General features: G+C 41.2%; 2 protein-coding genes across 13 annotated transcripts; both read left to right on the forward strand.

Moving 5' to 3' along the window:
• Positions 1 to 1,298: 1,298 nt before the first annotated feature.
• On the forward strand, positions 1,299 to 4,240 carry LOC116036904 (transcription factor SOX-30-like). Of its 5 annotated transcripts, XM_031280547.2 has the most exons (5): positions 1,316 to 1,792; positions 1,907 to 2,042; positions 2,846 to 3,085; positions 3,261 to 3,498; positions 3,956 to 4,240. In XM_031280547.2, exons 1-5 carry the CDS (start codon positions 1,520 to 1,522, stop codon positions 4,140 to 4,142), a joined length of 1,074 nt encoding a protein of 357 aa, XP_031136407.1. In that variant the 5' UTR covers positions 1,316 to 1,519; the 3' UTR covers positions 4,143 to 4,240. The 5 variants fall into 5 exon arrangements, with proteins under 5 accessions (XP_035846971.1, XP_031136405.1, XP_031136407.1 ...); XM_031280545.2 differs by having other exon boundaries at positions 1,315 to 2,042; positions 3,968 to 4,240; XM_035991077.1 differs by having other exon boundaries at positions 1,318 to 2,042; positions 3,986 to 4,240.
• Positions 4,241 to 5,627: 1,387 nt separating this feature from the next.
• On the forward strand, positions 5,628 to 24,236 carry tcerg1b (transcription elongation regulator 1b (CA150)). 8 transcript variants are annotated; one of them, XM_036008818.1, is made up of 22 exons: positions 5,628 to 5,870; positions 7,160 to 7,391; positions 9,642 to 9,794; positions 10,459 to 10,732; positions 10,869 to 11,111; positions 13,189 to 13,248; positions 14,126 to 14,197; positions 14,762 to 14,962; positions 15,396 to 15,502; positions 16,276 to 16,364; positions 16,447 to 16,607; positions 17,177 to 17,264; positions 17,349 to 17,484; positions 17,645 to 17,734; positions 17,817 to 17,935; positions 18,301 to 18,451; positions 18,654 to 18,818; positions 19,651 to 19,833; positions 20,085 to 20,279; positions 20,512 to 20,595; positions 21,009 to 21,109; positions 23,370 to 24,236. In XM_036008818.1, the coding sequence occupies exons 1-22, from the start codon at positions 5,824 to 5,826 to the stop codon at positions 23,569 to 23,571; spliced, it is 3,153 nt and encodes a 1,050-aa protein (XP_035864711.1). In that variant the 5' UTR covers positions 5,628 to 5,823; the 3' UTR covers positions 23,572 to 24,236. The 8 variants fall into 8 exon arrangements, with proteins under 8 accessions (XP_035864711.1, XP_035864712.1, XP_031136638.1 ...); XM_036008819.1 differs by having other exon boundaries at positions 20,085 to 20,264; XM_031280778.2 differs by having other exon boundaries at positions 17,183 to 17,264.
• The last annotated feature ends 167 nt before the right edge of the window (positions 24,237 to 24,403 follow it).

Raw genomic sequence — 24,403 nt, forward strand, 5'->3', positions numbered from 1 at the left:
CTCAAGATAGTAACTCGTGGCCTCGAGATACGTATCTCGTGGCCTCAAGATAGTATCTCGTGGCCTCAAGATAGTAACTCGTGGCCTCGAGATACGTATCTCGTGGCCTCAAGATAGTAACTCGTGGCCTCGAGATACGTATCTCGTGGCCTCAAGATAGTAACTCGTGGCCTCGAGATACGTATCTCGTGGCCTCAAGATAAGTGTATATAAAAGGAGAATGCACAATGGAGCAGCTTTTCTCCCCAAAGCAGAGAGTGCAGAGAGTTTCTCCTCAAACCCAACCTCCGCCATCTCGTTATTGTGGCGGGTCCCCCGCGGCCGTCTCCCGGCGCGTAAGGCGCCCTTTCCCCGTTATGTTTCTCCAAACCCAACCTCCGCCATCCCGTTATTGTGGCGCGTCCCCAGCAGGTCGCCTTGCGGCCACCTCCCAGCTTACAGAGCATCATTTTAGGGCGTTTCCCAGCCGTCTCCCGGCGTCCTTTCCCCGAGAAAATAACGTGACATTTACACGAACTGCCGTGAGACTGCATAGTCCTTTATAATTCTTCTTCATATTTTATAGCCTATATTTATACTTTTTACATGTATATACTTGTTTATTTACCAACTTCTATTATTATTTATATTCCTTTAAATGTCTTGATGCACTCTCTGCTTTGAGGAGAAAAGCTGCTCCATTGTGCATTCTCCTTTTATATACACCTATCTTGAGGCCACGAGATACTATCTTGAGGCCACGAGTTACTATCTTGAGGCCACGAGTTACTATCTTGAGGCCACGAGATAGCTATCTTGAGGCCACGAGTTACTATCTTGAGGCCACGAGTTACTATCTTGAGGCCACGAGATACTATCTTGAGGCCACGAGATACGTATCTCGAGGCCACGAGTTACTATCTCGAGGCCACGAGATACTATCTTGAGGCCACGAGATAGCTATCTTGAGGCCACGAGTTACTATCTTGAGGCCACGAGATACGTATCTCGAGGCCACGAGTTACTATCTCGAGGCCACGAGATACTATCTTGAGGCCACTAGATAGCTATCTTGAGGCCACGAGTTACTATCTTGAGGCCACGAGATAGTTATAATTAATTTTTTTTGACAAAGTGGGACCAGGGGGGCTCCGTAGAAATGTATTATTTTCCCACCAGAGTTTTATTTCTGAAGGCTTTAAAAAATAAGTTAAAGACAATCATATTGGGGAAATCAAATGTGTACAGACAGACAATATAATTAAAATGTTAACAGAATTAATGATCAAAAATAAAAACTATTTTGGGTTATTGGTATTTTTTTAAGAAGACTTGTAAATACTATCTGTCATAAATCCCATTTTGCTAAACAGCTAACTGCTAAATAGGAACGCTCAGACCTTGTCGAACCCTGTTTTATTTCTAGGCTTTTTACAGTCCAAAAACGTTCTCTGTTGTCTGGGCAACCGACCATTTTTTATATCACAACTAAGATGAAATATTGAAACCCATACCCCAAATTACAGCGACGGTTGTGACAATGGACATATACCTTAAAAATAGAAAACGAGAACCGCGTCTGCCAACCAGAAACACGGGCCAGGACCCAGCGGCGACGCCCGCTTTTCAGTTCTTTCAAACCGGAGATGCTGGTCAGATTCCAACGCTAGTCGGGACCGGACATAGGCCTAGGTCCAACATTTGTGAAAACTACGTGGCCTTAGTTGGAGCAAGTTCTGAATTTGAAGACGGAAAGCTTCCACCCATATCAACTATTTTTAACAAACTACTTTATAAAGGTGTGTCAGCGGAGGTGAGTGGCAGCGGGATCAGGTCAGAAACTGTGACTTTAGGTTCATGTCCAGAAGCAGGTTCTCAGGTCAGTGCAGTGAATTTTCCATCTGGGGACCAAATATTCCCGCTCCAGGTCACCGAGAAGCTGGATAAGAGACAGGCCAGTACAGCTGGAGAAAACTGGCTGAACCCAGATCCAGTCCACCTCACGACCTCACTCGGAGTTGATAGTCCGGTCACCACTTACACCATCCCGCCAACGGAGGAAGGTAACGTGACAGTATCCCCATAGAGCCTGTGTGTGATAGTGCTGGGATGTGTATGGAACCAGAGAACTAGCATAGGATAATAATTAAAAATATATATATGTTGGAAAATAAAAATTAGCGATAGGCTACTATAAGTCAAACAAGTCGGTAATTAATGAGAATTGACATTCAAGTCATACCTTATATACTAACAATGAAGTCAAAAATAATGATATACAAAGTAAAAATTCGGACTTTTTGAAATAAAATGAAACTAGGTCAAGACAGTCAGTCAAACTCATAAAAGTCAAATGTTAACATAAGTAAAAAGTTGAACTTCAAAATCAAAATTATGAGATAGCCTATTTGTAATAATTTTGATATAAGCTACTTAGTTAACATTATTCAAAATTCTGACCGCCCTTACGTAGTATCTTAAATGAAGTTTGTCATGATTTTTTCTTTTCTTTTCCTGGTAGAAATTATTATTTTTTGATTCTGTGATAAGTGTCCTTCAATCAGCATTTGATATGTAAGCTTTAGGTCACATAAACAGAACTCCAAAAAAGACAAATCATCAGTGCTCCAAAATGTATTTAATAATGAAAGGGAAAATAAATTTAAAAAAAAAAGATAATCAGCAGGAATTTGACATACTTAGGGGTATATTTTCATTAGGTGTTTTGTCTATCCATGTATTTTTTTGTTAACGGAATCATTATCTAAAAAGTGATCAATAGTGTAATAACGTAAACCTTGTGTCTAATTCTGACTGTTTTCTACAACTGCAAGTGAACAAATCAGTCCCCAAATGTCTCCTTCAGATCTGAAGCAGTTGCAGTCTGGCCAAGACAAGAATGGACACATTAAACGGCCACCAAATGCCTTTATCGTGTGGTCTCATATCCACCGAAATGCCCTGCGCAAAACCCGCCCTGGAGCCAACATGACAGACATCAGTATTGTGCTGGGCTGTGAGTGGTCCAAGCTCAGTGAGGAACAGAAGTGGCCCTACTATGAAATGGCTCACAAACTGAAATACATGCATAGGCTGCAATTCCCTGGTACGGACAATTACACAGCTGATTAGAGGATAATGAACCTTTACTGCAAGGTTACTGTTGTGTCTTGTGCGCAGATATACAGTAGCATGTGTTTTCAGTTTGAATCTGTTCTGGTGTGGATGGTGAACCTCTGACTTCCACTTACTCGGCTTTCTGCTTTGCTATGTCATGCCAGATTATGAGTTTCGCCCCCAGAAGAAGAAAGACATAGAGTGTTTGTCCTCAGGGCAGGGAGCAGGACAGGACCCTGGCGTTTCCTTCTCACAGGCCGTGCCTCCAGCTCATTCCCAGTTGCAGGGCCTTAGTGTGTACCCATATCCTGCCATGATGGCCTACAGAGTGAGCTACTACCCAGGTTCTTGCCCATATCATCAAATGGGCCCCTACTCCAGGGTCCAGTCCAACTGTCCAAGGTCAGGCATCTTCAGTGAAATATCTCAGCTAGCCAATGTGTGAGAGCTAGTTTATATCCTTCAATTCTCCTTTTACAGACCATGTAATGAATGTATTCTGACAACTCATAAATTAGGCAATATTATTTTTTTATGTTTATTTTTTTATTTTTTACTATCAACCCACAGCATCAGAAGCAAAAACAACAAAAAAGGAAACACTCCCTTAAATTTGTTTTAAAGCAGCAGCAAGTAGAGAATGAATGATCTGGTTTTAGGAAACAAGTGATCTTAGTTTTATTCTTAGAGCCAGCTTTTTACATTTCCAACATGGCTCCCTTTTACACACTGACTGTTAGGCCTATGTGATACTTTAGAGAGGTGTAAGGATTCACAGAATTTTCAAGTCATTGACATTTGTTTTGACACATGCATGGAGCATTTTCTGTGCAATTGACTTCCTGTGTGTTTATATCAGGGTTTTTTACAGATACCCAAATGCCTACAGCTCAACGGAGGAAGTGAGGAATTACCACAACACTCTGCATCAAGCCGCATCAGAAAGCATTGAGCAGCCTGACATTGTCACCAGTCAGCAGCTTTCAGTCAACAACAAAGTAGAGTGCAAATATGAGGATGATGTTGATGTTGTTGGACTGTTCTAAGATGTTAAGCACACACATGGCAAAACTTTCAGCGATATTAGCAGAATATATTTTAATTCATGGCCAAATAAATAAAATATTCTGTGACTGTACCTGTTGGACTACTTTTATTATGTATTCTAAATCTACCAATACAAAATAAATGTTGTCTTAGTTTGGATCATTCATTTGTGTTAGTTAGTGTTCACAAATTAATGCAAGGAACATCCAAACCAAATTATATCTGTTCACTACAGATATACTACATGTATGAGTGTAAAACCATTATGTTACATTATGATTGTCAGCTGTAATTTTATTCAGATCTCATACTTAAACCACCAGCAAAGGCAAAAAGTACACATACTTTCCTTTAGTACAATTCTAATTTACTGGCACTTTACATGAGTAGTTTGTCTGCTTCCAAACATAATATTGTATTATTTTATTGCCTCCACCTATTCAACTGCAAACAGATCAAGAAACATATGCCTACATTAATTGGGCTGACACTTTCATCCAAATAAGGGACTAATGAGCACTTTCAAACTCAATAGGAATAAGAGCTAGATATCAAAGACTGGAAGTGTAACAGTTTTTCTACTTTAGTAGCATAGTTGTTACTACTTTTGAGTAGAGGACTTCAGTTCTTTTTCCAACACTGTTCACAACAATAGTCACACAAAATACCCACAGCATATACAATACCTACCACCACTGCAAACAGAGAGAGAAGTGGCAACAGCTAATTGAGTTTGTAAAAAGTGGTAGTGATTGCAATTCAATTTATTACCAATAACACTGCAGAGACTGATGCTGCATTCATGTGCTGTCGGAATATTCGTAAAATTAATTCCCGAATCCTCCTTCTAGTCGGAACAACAACTCGGAAAATAGGCAACATTTTTGCTGAGAGACTTGCCGAGTTGGCGTCATATCACGCAGTGACATGGCAGACTTTTTGTGAATGTACCCGAGTCAAACTTTCGTTTAAAAACATAATTAGGACGGAAGCCACTTTTAAGATTGACCGTATTTTCGTTTTCTGTCAAATGGCCTTTTAAATGGGAGTGCTAGGGGCACTACTATGATCGCATCAAAATCCATTTGATGCGATCATTTTGGCGAGAGTTACGCTTTAATTAATGTATTGCATATACTTTTTGTTGCTCACATGTTATTTTTAATATGGTATATTAGGTTGTAACTTTAGTTGCTGTCTACGTGGAGTGTATATGAACATTAACTATGATGATAACAAGTCAGGTAAAGCAATACAGGCCTAGTGGTTTTAGGGAATGTGTTGGTGCAGCAAAAAGTCTGGGACAAAATCACTAATATGAAGCTTCAAATTGGAATAAATACAGGAAACAGCTTCTCTGATCAAACAAATACAACACATATTCTTTGTAGCGCCATGTTTTTCCCCACATTACATGAACACATGCAGTCAGAAGCACGACCTCCCAACTCGGGACCGGGGACCATCCGAGGAGTTCATGAATGCAGCATTACTGAACAAAGACATCATGAAAAACAGGACCCAATGAATGCTTGGCTACACCTCCGTCAGAAAATCATTATCCAAACAGAGCTCACACAGCTAGGACTGCGCTATGATTGACATGAAAGTTTAGCGAATACGAGAAGTAGAAACCACTTAGGGGCGTGTTCAGGAAGAGAGTGGTTACATTTTCCTGTAATGGCGGACCAGACAGAGAGCGAGACTATCGGGTTCAGCGACAACAGGTCAGATAATAGCAAATATAGTGTTAAAATGAAAATGAGCTCAGCGCACTATTAAGCACCAGCCGAGTTATAATACGAAGTTGGTTGGCGTTGTTTTTTGGTCGAGGGGTTGTGATAAACTGTGGTTTTACTTGTAAATATAGCCATGCTAGCTAACTAGCTTTTAGCTAACTAACGATAGCCTGTGTTGCCAAGCGGCTCCTCTTTCCTCTCCGCTCGTGGCACGCGGTAAACACAGGCAGTCAGATCAAACACATCCAGATGTTTTCCTCTTTCAACGGGCTGCCTTCCTCACCAGGGCCCGAGTTTGTGTTCAGACACAGCTCATGTCATACGTGTGCGTTTTGTGCTCACATGTTAATGTATAGTAGCCACTTAGCTAAGCTATGCTACATTCATTAGTAAGCAGGAGCACACGCCTCCGTCCATTCAGTGTTTTGACTGGCGTTCTGTTGTCCTAGTTGGTAATAAACGAGATAAACTGAGTGTTTGATGTAATTTAGGATCAACGTATGTAATGTTACTCTTGCCCTAAAGAAAGTGAAATAATAAACACGTTAGAGCTACGTAGCGTTACACCCAAAGGCTTCATAGCAAAACATCATCCACGTCAGTGTGATTGCATCTTCAAGAACGTATTTCTGCAGCTCACATGTTGTACATCAATCAGCAAAACCATATCATTACAAAGCCATTAATGCCAAATAGTTACGTACACACAGACAAGTCATTTGCAAAGGTTTTGTAATAATCTGCTAAACTAGCCACGTTTACACCTGGTAAACATATACTTTCAATACAATATGTCTGGATTGATAAGCAAGTACCAAATGTTATTTTGCATGAACTGCAGTATGTAGGTATTGTTAATATTCTGACATTGTTTGCTTTTTCCAATATTGTGAAGCACAATGTTGGTGCCTTAACTAATACTATAGAGTTAATTACTGAGCTGAATTTCTCCCAGAATGATTTCTAAATTACATGACCATGGCATCTGAAATATGTGTGACTTCATATTATCATGCACTCTGATGTTATTATCAACAATTTGAAATTTGCCACACCTAAGTAGATACTGTGATATTTGGAAAAAACGTGTGATATGGCCTTTTTATATGTTGCCCAGCCTTACCTGTAGTTACAGTTACATTCAAGCATTAGAATTACCTTCGGTATTAGCATTTTAGTACAGATCACAGTGCCCATATTAGAGGGTTCTTGTTAATGCTACTTAGTGATCTGCCATTGAACACTGGTTGTAACGTGATATTGTTCTGATGTGCTAGAATGGTGCAGCAGGCAGTGCGTTTCCGCGGCCCTGCGCCTGCACCTGCGCCTGCCCAGACCCCAGTGTTACGAGGCCCACCACCACTCCTTAGGCCACCGCCGCCTCCTTTTGGGATGATGAGGGGACCCCCGCCCCGACCCCCATTTGCACGCCCACCCTTTGACCCCAACATGCCGCCCATCCCACCACCAGGAAGCATGCCTCCACCCATTGGACCTCCACATCTACAGGTGACTGACTCCCATTCTTATGTGCTATGCATGCTTTTCTTCATGGAAGTGTAAGGCTGTAAACTTTGCCTGCAGTGATGTTCTACACAGCATTCATAGAGAAACAGACAATTACTATTCTAATAGACCATAAAAGCCAAAATATTAGATACACAAAAAACATTTAAATGAGAGAGAGAAAGAGGGGGGGGTGGCAGTCATGTACAGTAAGAGGTGAAACTTAACTTTTATTTGGAAGTTATTTAGCATAACTCTGAGGTTTATCAGTGAAGTGTATGGAACTGCACTGCAGAATGGAGGCAGTGTGTGTGTCTGTGTGTGTGTCCAAAGAAAAGGGTAAATCCTTTAGCAGAGAAACGATCCACAGTTTGTTTTTGAATTCATATCAATCCTTGGTTCAGCCATCTGGCAGGCAAAGAAATTTATCACAAAAAAGCATTAGTCCTTTTGGGCACAAATAACAGTAGTATTAGCTAGGGCTGCAACGATCCGATATCAAGATCGGATATCGGCCCGATATTGACAAAATAGCTGGATCGGGGATCGGAAAAATTAATAGATCCACGGCCGATCCAGTTTTTTTCCCCCTCCGTCGCAGGACTGGGACCCCAGTTAACTGTTAACTGCGTACCCTTCTCACTCATGGTAGTAACTTTATAACACAACAATTAATAACCCACAACTAACTTTCTTTAAAAGGATAAAACACCATAGCACATAACAATTTGTGACTTAAACAGTTTCTAACACTAATAATTTTACATTTACAAATGTAGCTATACCGCCGAACGGCATGTTGGGTAACATTATAGCTGCTAGCTAGCCAGGTAGCATAACAGTCTGTTAAGCTGGGAGAGGCTCCGGTCACTACTGCACAATCAAGAACAAAGAAGAAAGTTAGAGGATGAAGAAAGACCGGAGATACACCAGAACAACGTATGCTCAAGAGAGGAGCCGTATGTTGTTGCAAGGTTTTTGGTTTCTAAAAAATCTGACATAATTTAGCCACTGTTGTTGCCTGTTGCTCTAACGTTACTCAGCCGTGCTAATGTTACCGTGCTAACGTTACAGTGCTAACGTTAAAGACATGTCACTTCAAGCATGCAGCAGAGCAACATTATGAACGCAGTCCAACTACGGTCCCGCTACAGACCGTTGAGAAAGACGGGTTCAGAGCAATGATTAAAACACTGGATTTAAGATGTCTTGCCTCGCTGAAATACGTCCACCAACCTACAAACATTATTCAAACAGCGAAGGACGCTGACAGCGGAGCTACGTTCAGTCACCCACTACAACCACACTACAACCTAACTTACCTGTGGCCAAGGTAGTGTTTATACAACTAGCTTACAACTATTCTGTTTTGCAAGGGAAACAATGTTAAAGTTGTCTGTATGTGTATTCATTCGATTTGAGTTTATTTTACTACTTTGCAGTTTGCAGAAAAAAAACTAGTTTAGATTCTGTAACTGTTTCATGGATTCTCCTTCATATAACGTTATATAATGTTGATGAGCCAAGTTAAAACCTTTAGTAATCAAAGCTTTTAGTAAACATGATTACATATTGTATGTACTCCTGACAGTAGCCATTATAAGCCATTATAAACCTGTATAAAGGCCCATTATTGTTATTTATTTAAATGTATTTTAAGAAGTTTGATTACATTATATTTTCGATTTTAATGCACAATTGTTTTTTAAATAACAACTAAATAAGAATTCAATACATTACATCTATGTTATTTTGTCTTAGGAAAGTAATGTTTAGTTAGGAAAGTCTGGTGCCTTTAGTCTCTTCCACATGGTGGAGGAAGGTATAAGGTGGAAGGTATACAGTTTATTGTTAATTCAACAGCTGTATCGGTATCGGGTATTGACAGATACACAAAGCCCAGGCATCGGTATCGGGACTAAAAAAAGTCGGATCGGTGCATCCCTAGTATTAGCTCCTAGAACAAGGCACAAGAGAGATTATAATATGGTTTTAGTCATATTCCTTCTTGATTTTATTTGACTTCTTCTTAATTGATTCTCAGATCCAGTGGGATTCTCTCTTGAATGGTGCAATATTGATGTACGGACCTCCTAATTTGAATTCAGAGGTTTCAAGTGCCGGCTGCTGGTTAAATAGTCAACTGCTTATCTGACTAGCTACCAGGGAGGACTCTTATTGGCCAATTTATATTCCTAGCCCTACTCCTTACAGTCTGAAAATGTAATGCCTGGTCTCCATCTTCTGCTGCAGAGACCTCCATTCCTTCCCCCTCCCATGGGAAACCTGCCGCCTCCTCCAGGGATGCTGTTTCCTCCTGGGATGCCCCCGGTTCCTGCATCTGGAGCCCCTGCACTCAACCCTGCAGAGGAGATTTGGGTAGAGAACAAGACTCCAGAGGGAAAGGTAAGATAATAGTAATATGTAAGCACATCATAGGGTCCCTATACTGGTTTACACAGTCTGGAAAAGCATGGAGAATTAATTACGGATTTTTACAGTCTTTTAAAGTTTTTCCAAAAGTATATTAAAATATAGATAACTACAGCCCTTAAAGAGACTGCATTGGTATTACTGGGGGTTGTCTGTTGATGTGGAATCTATTATTGTCTATCTCTAAGAGTGAAATAATTTGCTGTAATTAGACTTTAGATACACAGCTAATTTAATGGTGCTAATCACTTGATTGCATTTTAACAGCTTTGCAGGAGGTAAAACTGTCTGTAGAACTAGAAATATACACTGCTTAAAGGAGCCACTGACTCACTTAAAATTATTAATTGTTTCGTTGTAGAGCTTTCGTTGCGCACACACAATAATAATAATAATTAAGGAAAATCCCACGGTAAATTATCTAATTATTATCTTTAACATTGGTTTGGAAATTGAGCTGGCATTCCAAAATAAGTCATTTTGGGAGAAATCTTGCTTAGTAAATTTCAATACAAACAACAACATTGATTCACTCCATAAAAAAAAAAAAATCTGTGGTATGATTGCAGGGGTAGATGATTGTTTACTGTTTGTTCCCAAGTTACAAGTGTTTTCTCGTCTACTATCCCTTCCACAGGCATATTACTACAACGCCAGGACCAGAGAGTCATCATGGAGTAAACCGGATGGTGTGAAGATCATCCAGCAGTCTGAACTCAACCCTCTTCTTGTAGCGGGGTCTGCAGGGCCAGGTCCAAGTGTGGGGGTGACTACAGCTGCCAGCTCGAGCAGTGTCAACACTACAGCCAGCACAGCAGCCACAGCCTCGCCTACTCAGGCCCTGGCTACAACCCCCTCCCGCACACTCGCCTCCAGTCCAGACTCCACCACCCCATCCGTGACCATTGCAGGTAAGTACGCAGTCTCATATTGACCACACACACACACACACACACACACACACACACACACACACACACACACACACACACACACACACAAAAGCAAAAATAAAAATCCTCTTTTTTGTCTTTTTGTTCCCAAAAGCCACTGTTGTAGCAGACCTATCCCCTGTTGCCACAGCGTCCTCAACTGTTGCTGTGTCTCCAGTCACTGTGGTAACTGTTTCCACGGTGCCGTCACCTGTTACGGCTGTGCAGACCATGCCACTGCTACCTGCAGGCATGCCCCACAATGTGGCCCAGCCCACCGCAGCCATGTCTGCCTTCCCCCCTGTCATGGTGCCTCCTTTCAGGGTGCCCTTACCAGGCATGCACATCCCTCTACCAGGTAAGAACCGCACACCAAGAGCAATAAACTAACAGGCCACAATATCTAGCTGCTATCATTATGTTACAAATAGGTTGTATAAATATTTAGGAATCCAGGAAAATAGTCCCACAAAAAATACTGCAATAGGTTATATTGCAGATTTGTTGGTTGGGCTCCAGGACAAAATTTAGTTTTTAGTCTGACATGTTGAAAGTAGAAATATCCTGAGCCGGGGCAATCTGGGCTAAGAGTGGCAAAGTGATATTTTCATTCTCTAGCCGATTGTGTCTCCCTGTTACAATTTCATCTATGTCAGATCAATAATTTAAGTTTATCATTTGAATGGCTTTGAACTAGGGCTGGGCAATATGGCCAAAATCTTCTATCCTGATATAGGTCATTTCCAAATCTTGATAATGATATATATCACGATCTAGCATGTTTGCTGGTAATTTAATAAATAAATAGTCTATATGAAATAACCACATGGTAAAGCCTATTTTTGTATACTTCTGTGCAAATTAAATACTTGACAAATGAAAAGTACTGAGTATCATTTTCTTTTTCCGACATTGCAATAGAAATAAAATGTATATGCGATAGACATTTTCGTTTTGACATTTACTCCTTTTGACGATATATAATGTCATATCGCCCAGCCCTTTTTTGAACCAGGCCCTTTAATATTTGGATTAATTAGCTCCTGAAAAACATGGTGGGCCAAATTTCGTAGGACACACCTGTTATTTTAATGTGCCAGATATATATTTAATCAACATTGCATAGGCCTATCTCCTGCTGCTATGTAAATATAGAAATCAGAGTCGGCATCGGCAGATACCAAGCATTTCATGACTTACATCAGGGCCAAAAAATCTTGATCGGGATACCTCTAGTAGTATAATGTTGCTAGTAATTTAACCAGTTAAGATTACTCGATTCCTCTAATGCTAATAGGCTACTTAGTTGTGTAAATGCTTTGTGACAACTGATATTCAGTTAGCCTCTGTGGAAACTCGGACTCCACATTATGGGTTCATTTTTGAGATCAGAAAAGGAGAGTAGACAGTGGACTCCAACTCTTGCTGTTATTGGAACACCACAGAAGGGCGGGATTATAGGGACACTTCTATTCATTTAAATGTCACAAGTGTCTCAAAAGACTTCCCACCAGATATCTCCTGGTCATTGATAACTATTTAGTTCAGTCAGTACAGATTTGTCAGGCAACATTTTGTTTAAAGCAACACTATGTAACTTTTCCTGCTTCGGTCCCCCTACAGATTGGAAGCGGAATTGTCCATTACATTACATTGTCCAGTTCAAGATCTGGCGACCTGATCTGGCAAACTTGCACAATGTAATGCAATGGACAATTCCGCTTCCAACCTGTAAGGGGACCGAAGCGGGAAAAGGTACGTAGTGTTGCTTTAAGGGTGGCACAACAACAAGTCTTGAGTGTAGTGGCTTGGATTTAAATGTAGGCTAATGTAAATGCTCCTTTGTGTTTGCTTTCAAAGTTGTTTCTGTTGCTTTTCTCTTCTTCTCTGTTATGTGTCTTCTTCTGTCCCTTATTTTGGTATATTTTGATCAAAGAAGGTTAATGGTCTGGTAATTCCCTGTTTATTGTGTTCTTTGTGGACGAAGTGTCTGGCAGTATCAGAATTACAGTTAGCTAGTTTTCGACTGGGGCTGATTGTTATTTTGCTGACAAATATCAGACTGAGAGCTTCCTGATTGACTTTGAGATTTGTGGTGTTCCAACATTATGCATTCACTATTTTGGATCTATTTGTTCAGTTTTCTTTCTTTTCTTTTTATCATTATTGTTAATGTAGTAATAGCCTCCAAATAAATCTTAGTTTGTAAACCTAATGTATGCTGTGCTCTTTCATCTCTAAATACATTATTACAGGCACATAAACGTCAACAGAGGCTTAGTAACTGTTGTAACATAACAGTAATGCACAATTCAAAATATGGGCGTGCGTTTTGTCTGAGTGGGACCATAAACAAAATCTTACACACCATGGTAGCTCATGTCTAGTGTCCTGCTGTGTTCAACCAGATGATTGCTTGTCCGTTGTTCTTGCAGGTGTAGCAATGATGCAGATAGTAGGTGCCCCCTGTGTAAAGGCAGGCCCCAGCCCCAACGGTAAACACCCAGCCGCTCGCATCTCAGATCCACAGTAGATGGCATGGTAGTGAATGGTGTCTACATGATTCATATGGCATATATGGGAAACCTCAAACAGGGGCATGGTGGTGAATGCTGTGAATATGATCCATCCGGTGTACAGTAGAAATTTCTTCCATTCCAACAGACAGAAGCAGAACATACAGCTTGATTGTTATTAAGCCTTGTTAAACTCATTTGTGATTTATTTTTTACAGACTTAACATGTTCAGTTTACTTTATTTGCTCTGAATTAAAAAGGCAGAGCTGCAAGGCATACGCCACATACAACATTTTATCACCATCATATATTTTTATAAAGATATTTACTTTGCATCCCCTTGTTTAAAACAAAAGGGAAACAAAAAATATTTTCTGGTGCAAACATTAAGAGTATTCAGCTCACACTAAATGACGAATGTACTTTGTTTGTGCGTTGTCTAAATGGCTTTTAGTAAATGAAAGGACACTTGAAAATCAGCAACTAAATTGTTAGATTGGGCCGAGTCGTTGATTGTTAGGATCAGTCATTTTGAGGTGTGTGGTTGGTTAATGTAACCAAGTTGAGACAGAGAGGCTTTTGCTTCGTAGAGATTCAGTAATATAGCAGTTAGGGCTACATGTTCTGGTCATGTGGTTGTCTTCTTTTGTGGCATGGTTGTGTGTTTGTGTTTGTGTGTGTGTGTGTGTGTGTGTGTGTGGTCACTGCTTTGTTTTTTTGTGTATGTGGCCTGTGTTTGTTGTCAATCAGTTTTGTTTCTTGAAGGCATCTTTAGACTTGAGCAGTTTCTTCCACAAAATGATAATAATACTATTTTTTTTATTCACTCACTCATCTAATAATCTACTCCTCTAGATCCGAGGTTCTCAATCTTTTTTCAGCCAAGGACCCCTTACAAGATAGAGAATATACCGGGGAGCCCCTCATGTATGTCCCTAATTTGATGTAGCCTAATTTGTATACTTCTATAGTCTTAGTTATGTGAAAGAACAACACAAGATAAATGTATTAGAAAGTTAGTAGATGTGTATTAAACATATTTGCAGATTCTAAGAGTTACAGATTTGTTAGATTAGAACGTAATCTATAAAATATTATAGATTTATGCCTTTTGTTTAAAAAAAAAAAAAAAAGTCATGATAATTTAAATTAATTAATCTGTAAATTGTTTATGGACCCTGGCAGAGTGCCACGGACCCCACTTTGAGAATCACTGCTCTAGATGAACAGGCAAATACTTAGAGGGACAGCCCTTTTTAAGTTGCATTGAATCTATTTTAGTCTACCTGCGGAGCTCTCTGTCTCACCTCTGGTTTTGCTTATACATGTTTTTGATTACAAATGTGAAACCATGGCGTAAATGACATTTTACAAATTGATGTATAAACTAATGCCCTTTCTAGAGCATAGTCCACTGTTATTATTGGCTCAGACAAAAAGATGAGTCTCCGACAATCATGGTATGTCTCTTTCCTCTCTGATTAATTACAGGCATGCTTCCTGGCATGGGTCCGCCTTTAGTTTCCATGATGCACCCACATCTGGCTCTCTCGGCAGCTCCTGCCTCCATGGCCGGATCATTGCAGCTGCCCGAGTGGTCAGAGTACAAAACAGCTGATGGGAAAACGTACTACTACAACAACCGAACACTGGAGTCCACCTGGGAGAAACCACCGGCCCTCGTGGAGAAAGGTAGGCACTGCTGACTAGTGCACACACAAGCTTTGTCAGGCCCGACATGATGAGATGATCTGTGGTTGGGTGGAACATAAATGGTTTTAGTAGATGATGGGTGCCAAGCTTGGGCTGGTTTCCTGTATCACCAATCTCAAAAGCTTTACCTACTTTGATTTACTGCTCACCAACAACACTGTCATTTGTCTGACAAGCTAAACACACAAAAACCCTCATCCCACATTACCTGTCCTAAGATTTACCTGTGTCACTTGCAGCAGGTATGACTGATAATTAGCAGGTTTACTGAACATGAAACCCTGGCAGAATTGATGACATGCTGCATTTCTTGAGTTACACTACACCACTTTTAGTTACCTCACTGTGTGTGTGTTTGTGTGTGTGTGTGTGTGTGTGTGTGTGTGTGTGTGCTTTTTTTCTCCTCCATCAGAAAAAGAAGCAGAAAGGGTCAAGGAACGTCTGGCCCAGGAGGAGGCTGAGGCGATGGAGATGGAGGACGAGGAGAACAAAACAGATAACACTAACAACGAGAAGGAGGTATGTGAAGGCTGGAATTGCCTGGTTGAACCATAGACTGTATACAATATGGACAAAGTCTCTGCGACGTCACCCGTAGGTTTCTGAAGAGCCAAAATGAAGCTCAAGGTGAGCGGCTCCCGGGGGCTCCGGCCGTTGCCATGTTGGTAGTAGTGCCCGTAGTTGCCTAACTCCCTGCTAATCCAAATATAGGCAAAGAGGTGGAGCGTGGATGAAGCTGAGGCAGGCCCAATGAAGCCTACATTACCCCGTACAGTTGTCATGAAAGGGGAAATTAGCTTTAGAGAGTTGAGTTTTGTACCAGGCTGAAAACATGTTCATTTCTGCTGTAGAGTTGGGCATTTTAACATGGGGGTCTATGGGGATTGACTTCCTTTTGGAAAGGGGCCATTCGAGGAACTGTTTTTGGCACTAACGCGTTAGCTTCATTTTTCAGCACCGCAGGTTGCTGATTGGGTTGAACAACAAAAAGAAAAAAAACTCTGCCTCAAATTTTTTTATTTAAAAGTGCGTAGTTGCCATGACTATAATTAAGTACAGTATTCTCAAAGCATGTTGTAAAAGGGTAAGATTATTTATAATATTTCAGAATGCAAGAAATTCTGTACACTGCACAACATAAACTATACTTCATAATATTTCTACATGTAAAATAATGATATATTATGACAATGATTAAAAAAAGATATAAGAATATAGATAAGCTATAGTTTCGCAGTATAAATGTAATAGTAATGGAGATAACAGGGTTTTTTCTTTCCTTCTTTATCAAGGAGCCAAAAGAAGAAGAGATGACAGAGGAGGAAAAAGCAGCTCAGAAAGCCAGACCTATAGCCACCAACCCTATCCCTGGCACACCATGGTACACGCACCACATCACAGTCCACACCATCTCTCCACTTCACTTTATTACAATAAACCTAATGCATTTAAAAATATATCAGGTGTGTGGTTTGGACGGGTGACGATCGCGTGTTCTTCTACAATCCGACAACACGGCTGTCCATGTGGGACCGGCCCGAGGAGCTGGTTGGTCGAGCTGATGTCGACAAGCACATCCAGGAGCCGCCGCACAAGAGAGGCCTGGGGGACGGAAAGAAGACAGGTGTGGACAAACAAACGTTCACATGCAGTCGGTGATAATGACATTCAACACAGTACTTTTGATTTTTGAGAACTATAAGCTAGTTGCTTGATAAGTTATAAAACAGTTCACCCCCCGTACAGTTGTCATGAAGGGGGAAATTAGCTTTAGAGCTTTAGTTGGGCATTTTAACATGGGGGTCTATGGGGATTGACTTCCTTTTGGCTCGGCCAAGTTGGCACTAACACGTTGGCTTCATTTTTCGGCATCGGAGGTTGCTGTTTGGGTTGAACAACAAAAAGAAAAAGAAAAAAAAATTTTATTCAAAAGTGCATTGTTGCCATGACCACAATTAAGTACAGTATTGTCAAAGCATGTTGTAAAAGGGTAAGATTATTTATAATATAAGCTAACTGCTTGATTAGAAATGTTGATCATTTGAAGCAATTACATGTTTAAAGCCACAAAACCAGTGGCCAGAGAAACACGGGTGCATTAATGTTTTTTATACTGAACAAGGAAGTGCTGCTATCATCATCTTAAATTGTTCGCTGCAGTGTGTAGTATTTATTTTGTGTCTGTGTGTTCATTCACAGGTGTCAATAAGGAGGAGCCAGAACTGGCCATTGCTACTGAAGAGAATCAGGATGAGGAGCCATCCAAAGCCAAAAAGAGAAAGTAAGTCATGCTATAGTACCTCACGTTATTTCTCTAAAAAAAATATTGTCAATCTTCCTTAACCCTTTTCCTTCACCTTAACAGGAAGGAGGAGGTAAAGGAGGCAGACTCTGAGAAAGAAGCAGCAATGGAGGCAGAGCTCAGAGCTGCCAGAGAACGAGCTATAGTGCCGCTAGAGGCCCGGATGACCCAGTTCAAAGAAATGCTGCTGGAGAGAGGGGTAACACCAATTTGTGAATTCTTACATAAAAATGTCATGAGTTTTGTGGTTTTTTGTGTCTTTGTTTTCTTCACTGTATGTAGACAAAAATATGTAATCTTTAATATATGCAAGTTTAAATTAGACTGTCTAATGCCCGCTTTGTTTATCTTACATGTAGGTGTCTGCATTCTCGACTTGGGACAAAGAGCTTCATAAGATTGTGTTTGACCCACGTTACCTTCTGCTCAACCCAAAAGAGAGGAAACAGGTTACGTTTCTCTCCCTTTCTCATGTGTTTTCCTCTCTCCCCTCATTGTTACTCATTCTCACAGTATTGTGTTCTACTTCAGGTGTTTGACCAGTATGTGAAGACGCGAGCAGAGGAGGAAAGAAAGGAGAAGAAGAACAAGCTGATGCAGGCCAAAGACGAGTTCAGGAGGATGATGGAGGAAGCAAAGTTTACACCAAGGTAAAAGGACAGGCCAGTTTTTCTACTGGTACTTTGTGTTTTAAAAGCCAATATTGAAATTAATCAGTTACTTTATTCTTATTACGAGTTTTCAGACTTTTCTGTTTCGTTGATGAGCATGAGTAAAACAGATATTTGATTTTATTGAACAGTTACTTTACATTCCCCTTCTGCGTTTGGGAGTTTACTACAATATTTAATATCATAATATACTATTAGTATTTAACATAATAAGGTGTTGGTATTGTTTTCTTATCTTTGTGCTTATCTTTTCTTAGATCATTTAATGAGATGTTTGTAACTTTTCACTTTTTCAAAGTTGAAACTGCATTGTTTTTTCCTTTTTCTTTTTTTTATCATAACAGAACAACATTTAGTGATTTTGCAGTGAAGCACGGCCGAGATCCACGATTTAAGACCATAGAAAAGATGAAGGACAGGGAGGCGATCTTCATGGAATTCATGACCGCTATGAGGAAGAGAGAGAAAGAGGACTCCAAGTCCAGAGGAGAGAAGGTATCACCCGCTCACATTCAAATATTAATGTACGTATTTCTCTAGAACAAGACTGTGGTGTTTTTTAGGTGAAAGAGGTCGATTGACCATGAGTCAAGACCTCTGCAGGCTTTTACCATCTGCAGGGGGTCCTGCTTTCCTGCTGACCATTTGTATCTGGACAGACTTCTACATTTAGTGTGTGTGTGTGTGTTGCTGCCAGGTGAAGCAAGACTTCTTTGATCTCCTAAGTGAGCAGCACATAGAGGGAGGCCAGCGGTGGAGCAAATTGAAAGAGCGGCTAGAGACTGACCTACGATACAAGGCTGTAGAGAGCTCCGCGCTCAGAGAAGAACTTTTCAAACAGTACATGGAAAAACAAGCCAAGGTATGAGCAGTTCTTTGTATGGAAGATGATGGCTTCAATATGTATGTCCTAGTGATATCTGATCTGCATGACAGCAGCTGTAAAGTTATTGTTCAGTGTTGAACTGAACATTTCTTTTTACTTTTGTACAAGCGTTGGTATGAATCGATTACTATTTGAGCGATCTTTTCTTAGGTATATGGATTGTGAACGAAAGCTAGGCCTGCACGATTCGGGGAAAAATATGAATCACGATTTTTTAAGCTTAGAATTGATATCACGATTGTCTGCCGCGATTTTTTTCTCACGAAGTGTAATGTTTATTGTACACATGAACCATGACAAAACAAAACAAGTTGGCACCTATAGCACATTGCTCATCACCACAAGCCTGTAAACATAGAGGCTTTAATGAACAGAAGGGAGAGCATTGCAGTGCTTGGGAGCACTTTAAAACCTATTTTATACAGTCTATTTTTAAAACTCCGAAGACAGTAGTAGTGTTTGTGATGCATTCGGTTCGTAAAATTAAATCACAATCGAAGTCATTAAAAAAAAAAAAAAAAAATTAAATTGTGAATCGAGATCGCGATTTTATAACGATTAATCGTGCAGGCCTAGCGAATGCATATGGAAAAGTCAGTCCACTCATTAGTGTTAAAGTGTTCATTAAGCCCAATTCAACCTACAGTAGTTTCTGACTACTCAGTAGTTTGTTTTTGCCATGGAGGCAATACATTCCTGAGGAGTAAAAACAAGTTAAAGCATCTCCTGATGATTGAGCGTAGTCCTCATTGTCGACATCACATAACAAACGAAACTGACCACAGACCACATGTGTCATCGTCCACAGAGCGTGGACATCGATAAGGAGAGAGAGTTGGAGCGGCAGGCTCGTATCGAGGCCAGTCTCAGAGAGAGGGAGCGGGAGGTGCAGAAGGCCCGATCAGAACAGACCAAAGAGATCGACCGAGAGAGGGAGCAGCACAAGAGGGAGGAGGCCATCCAGCATTTCAAAGCTCTCATGTCGGATATGGTGAGATGCTCTGCAGCTTTTTTATTTCCCCATGAAACTTGCTGTAATGTGATGAAAAACAGTAATCATATTTTCCTTAATTTTGTGTTATCTCCAGTCACTTTTTTAAGATTTAAGAATGATAAGAAAAATTGATTGGATGGAGGAATGATCATATAGGATATTTAAGAGCACTTTCTGAACATTTGAGAAATGCAGGTATGTTGTCGCGATCACAAGACAAACGTGTTTTTCGTTCATTCATTCCTCAGGTACGATCTTCAGATGCAACGTGGTCAGACACACGTCGCAACCTGCGGAAGGACCATCGCTGGGAATCGGCATCACTGCTAGAGAGAGAGGAAAAGGAGAAGCTGTTCAACGACCATGTAGAAGCACTGGCCAAGAAGAAGAAAGAACATTTCAGGCAGCTATTGGATGAGACCAGCATGGTGAGAAGTAAAAAGGTGCCAAAAGCAGGACAAGTTTCCACTCATACTAAGCTATTCATTTTGTCTCTATTTGCTTTTTTCTTGTGTATGTACACATGGACACATATATAACCAGCATGACTAGAAGTAACATAAAACGGTCATGTCCATTGATGTGCTTTATACATTTTTTTGATTGACTTGCTTCACCTTAATTCCTGATTCATTTTATAAGCTTTTTGACAATTGTTTTTTGTTTGTGTTGTAGATCACTCTGACAACCACATGGAAGGAGGTGAAGAAGGTTATCAAGGAGGACCCTCGCTGTATTAAGTTCTCCTCCAGTGACAGAGTAAGGCTTATGTCGTTTTGTATGATTTATGAAATGATAAAAGATTATAGTCACTTTCTGACAATTAACTGGAGTTTTGTAACTCCAGTGACGGGTTAAGACATGCTGTAGTTACATTGCAAGAATCTCAAGCAAAATGATTAAAAAAGAAAAAAAACAAAGCACTCTCCTCTTACTCTGTTATGTAGGGAAGACCAACAAAAACAATCTAGAAAGACCAAAGCTAGGAACACATCAGCCATACATCAGCTGCCTTCTTGCATAAATTTGAACCACAGTTCTGAATGGATCAAAAGGGTAGTTGATATATTTCTATCGGTCTGAAATGTGTTATGTGAGTTTAATTAGGCAGTAACGGTTTCATCCATTTTATTTAGTTTTACCTTCTGATGTGTTAATCTGTGTGTCTGTAGAAGAGACAGCGGGAGTTTGAAGATTACATCAAAGACAAGTACATCACAGCCAAAGCTGACTTCAGAACCCTGCTGAAGGAGACAAAGTTCATCACATACAGGTGTGTACACTCACTTTCACATACTAAATAGGTCATCAAAACAAGTATCTAATAGCAATACAATTATTACAAATAGTTTGCACATATATGCACACATTTATATATACACACAAAAAATATATATTCAATATACATAAACTAATACAATTGCAGCCCAGAAATCTTAGATTCTAGAGATTTGTCTGTATTTACAAAAGTATTTACGAGCAACTCCACTTGTCCTAGGCCATTATTTTCCCATTACTTCAGATGCCGCTTTTAATTAGTTTTCCATTACATTATGCAGACAGACATTTTAAATGTATTTGTGAAATTCATTCTTTGGGCCTAATAACTTAAGTAAATGGTTGAATAATTCTTAGACAATTAGCATTTGAGTCGAGACAAGCAGCAAACATGTAGCTGTCAAGTCAACTTTATTATTGTCAATTCTGCAATATGTGCCAGACATACAGAGCAATTGAAAATGTTTATCTCCAACCCATGGTGCAATAAGGACATGTACAACAAGTATAATATAAAAAAGATAAGATATATATACACAAATAAGATAAAGAAAAGATAAGTAATATGTACAATACAGTAATACATTCTAAATAGTACAAATGTAAGGCAAAATCAAGGGGAGGGAGAGAGGGCAGGGTGTTGAGCTTCCTGACAGCCTGGGGAATGAAGCTGTTAGCCAGTCTGGTGGAACAGGCTTGGATGCTCCGGTACCTTCTCCCAGATGGCAGGAGGCTGAAGAGGCTGTTTGAGGGGTGGCTGAGGTCACCCACAATGCTGGTTGCTTTGCAGGTGAGGCGGGTTTGGTAAATGTCCAGGAGTGAGGGGAGTAGGACACCAATGATCCGCGCAGCAGCCTTCACTATGCGCTGCAGGGTCTTAAGGTTGGAGGCGGCGCAGCTCCCGTACCACACAGTGATGCAGCTGGACAGGATGCTCTCAATGGTGCCCCTGTAGAAGGAACACATGATGGGTGGAGGGGGCTCTCACTCTCTTCAGTTTGCGGAGGAAGTAGAGGCACCGCTGGGACTTCTTGGCCAGTGATGCAGTGTTTGTTGCCCAGGAGAGGTCCTCACTGATATGCACCCCCAGGAATTTGGTGCTGCTCACTCTCTCCACAGCAGCACCGTTGATGATCAGTGGGGGTTTCGGGGTGTGGCCTCTCCAGAAACCACTTCCTTGGTCCTTGGTTCAGGAAGAGGTTATTTCCGCTGCACCACGTGGCCAGTTGGCTGACCTCCTTCCTGTAGTAGGTCTCATCGTTGTTGTAGATGAGACCCACCACGGTTGTGTCGTCCGCAAACTTCACAATGTGGTTGCTGCTGAAGGATGGAGTGCAGTCATGGGTCAGCAGCGCGAAGAACAGGGGGCTGAGCACAACCTTAGGGGGGGGCCCAGGCTCAGAATGGAGGTTCTTGATGTGCTGCTACCGACCCGTGCTGCCTGAGGCCTCTCACCAAGAAAGTCCAGCAGCCAGTTACATAGTGAAGTGCTGAGCTCCAGCTGGTCCAGTTTGCAGATCAGCTGCCGAGGGATGATGGTGTTGAATGCCGAACTAAAGTCCATGAACAGCATTCTGACGTATGAGTTTTTGGTATCCAGGTTGGTGAGTGCTGGGCAGAACAGATTGCATCCTCTGTGGATCTGTTACCTCGGTATGCAAACTGGTAGGGGTCCAGGGTGGGGGGGGGGGAGAGTGGATTTTATGTGAGCCATGACTAGCCTTTCAAAGCACTTCATGATGGGGTTCAGTGCAATGGGGCAATAGTCATTGAAAGTGGATGGAGAGGGCTTCTTTGGAACAGGTATGATGGTGGTGGCTTTGACGGAACAACAGCCTGACTCAGAAGCGTTGAAGATGTCCGTGAAGACATCTTTGAGCTCCTCTGCACAGTCCTTTAGCACACGACCAGCTATGTTGTCTGGACCTGCAGCCTTGCGGGCATTGATCTTAGAGAGGGTTCTCTTCACGTAGATGGCACAGGGTGTGATGGTGATTAAACATCTTGTGTCACTTATAAACAGTCTCAATGTTTTTTTAACCCCTGACCAATCAAAATGTTTGTCTTGAAGGGAATTTGTTGCAAAGGAAAGTCTGACAGTACAGAAATGTATCTAATACAGATACGATAAGATATGAACCAAAGTCTGAACAGCAGCTGTTGTACTTAAATCTCACAGAGAGGATACTGTTCATAGTATTACCATGCTGCTTCTCTCGTGCCTTCTGCCTGTCTCACATCCTCTCTTCCCTCAGGTCGAGAAAGCTGATCCAGGAGTCAGAGCAGCATCTGAAGGATGTGGAGAAGATCCTTCAGAACGACAAACGGTACCTTGTTCTGGAGTGTGTCCCTGAGGAGCGCAGGAAGCTCATCATGTTCTACATTGAAGATCTAGACCGCCGTGGCCCACCGCCTCCCCCCACTGCCTCTGAGCCCACCCGCCGCTCTACAAAGTGACCAATCATATCATCTTCTTGGCCGGTTCCTACTCCTCCTTGCCCTCCCTTTGGCCAGAGCATGATCTCCCCCAAACTCCCCTGAATCCCGCCCTCCAGGCCCACGGCTGGCCTCGCAGTGTTATTGCTGGGGCTCATGTTGCTTAGACATGAACTATAGAGATGAACGGTTAAGGTCTCTATGTTATGTCACCTCTTAGCCCTGAAATAGCCCTGCATTTAAGGCAACGGCAAGAAACAGAGGTTACCTGATGTTAAGGTGACCCTTGAGGCCTCACCTCTGACTGACCACAATAGAGGGAGAGGGGATAGTGATAAGGCTGCTGCCTGAGCAGCCACAGAGTGTAAGATAGCTGATGTAAATGGTGTGTGTGTGTGTGTGTGTGTGTGTGTGTGTGTGTGTGTGTGTGTGTGTGTGTGTGTGTGTGTGTGTGTGTGTGTGTGTGTGTGTGTGTGTGTGTGTGTGTGTGTGTGTGTGTGTGTGCGCGCGCGTGTGCGTGCGCGCGCATGTATGTGTCTGAGGCGTCCTTAAGCCTTACTGCTCCACTTTGCCAGTAATTTTTTCAGCGGCTCAGTGTGAATGTTAGTTTCTGCTCAGTGGTTTACTCCGACGTTGCAGCAGTTTCTCTGTTCAATGAAATAAAGGCAACTTCCACTGTTTTTCAATATGTGGTCATGTGGATTTTTTCTAAGTGAACATACACTTTACACTCCTATGTAAATATTACTGAAGGAAGCTCTGATCTCTATAGAGAAAATAATCCTAACTTAAAACATTACATACATGTTTTTTTTGTGGAGAACGATACAATTATGCTGTATCATGTTTAAAT

This window comes from Sander lucioperca, chromosome 13 (assembly GCF_008315115.2).
Source record: "Sander lucioperca isolate FBNREF2018 chromosome 13, SLUC_FBN_1.2, whole genome shotgun sequence".
In the NCBI taxonomy this organism is placed as follows: domain Eukaryota; kingdom Metazoa; phylum Chordata; class Actinopteri; order Perciformes; family Percidae; genus Sander; species Sander lucioperca.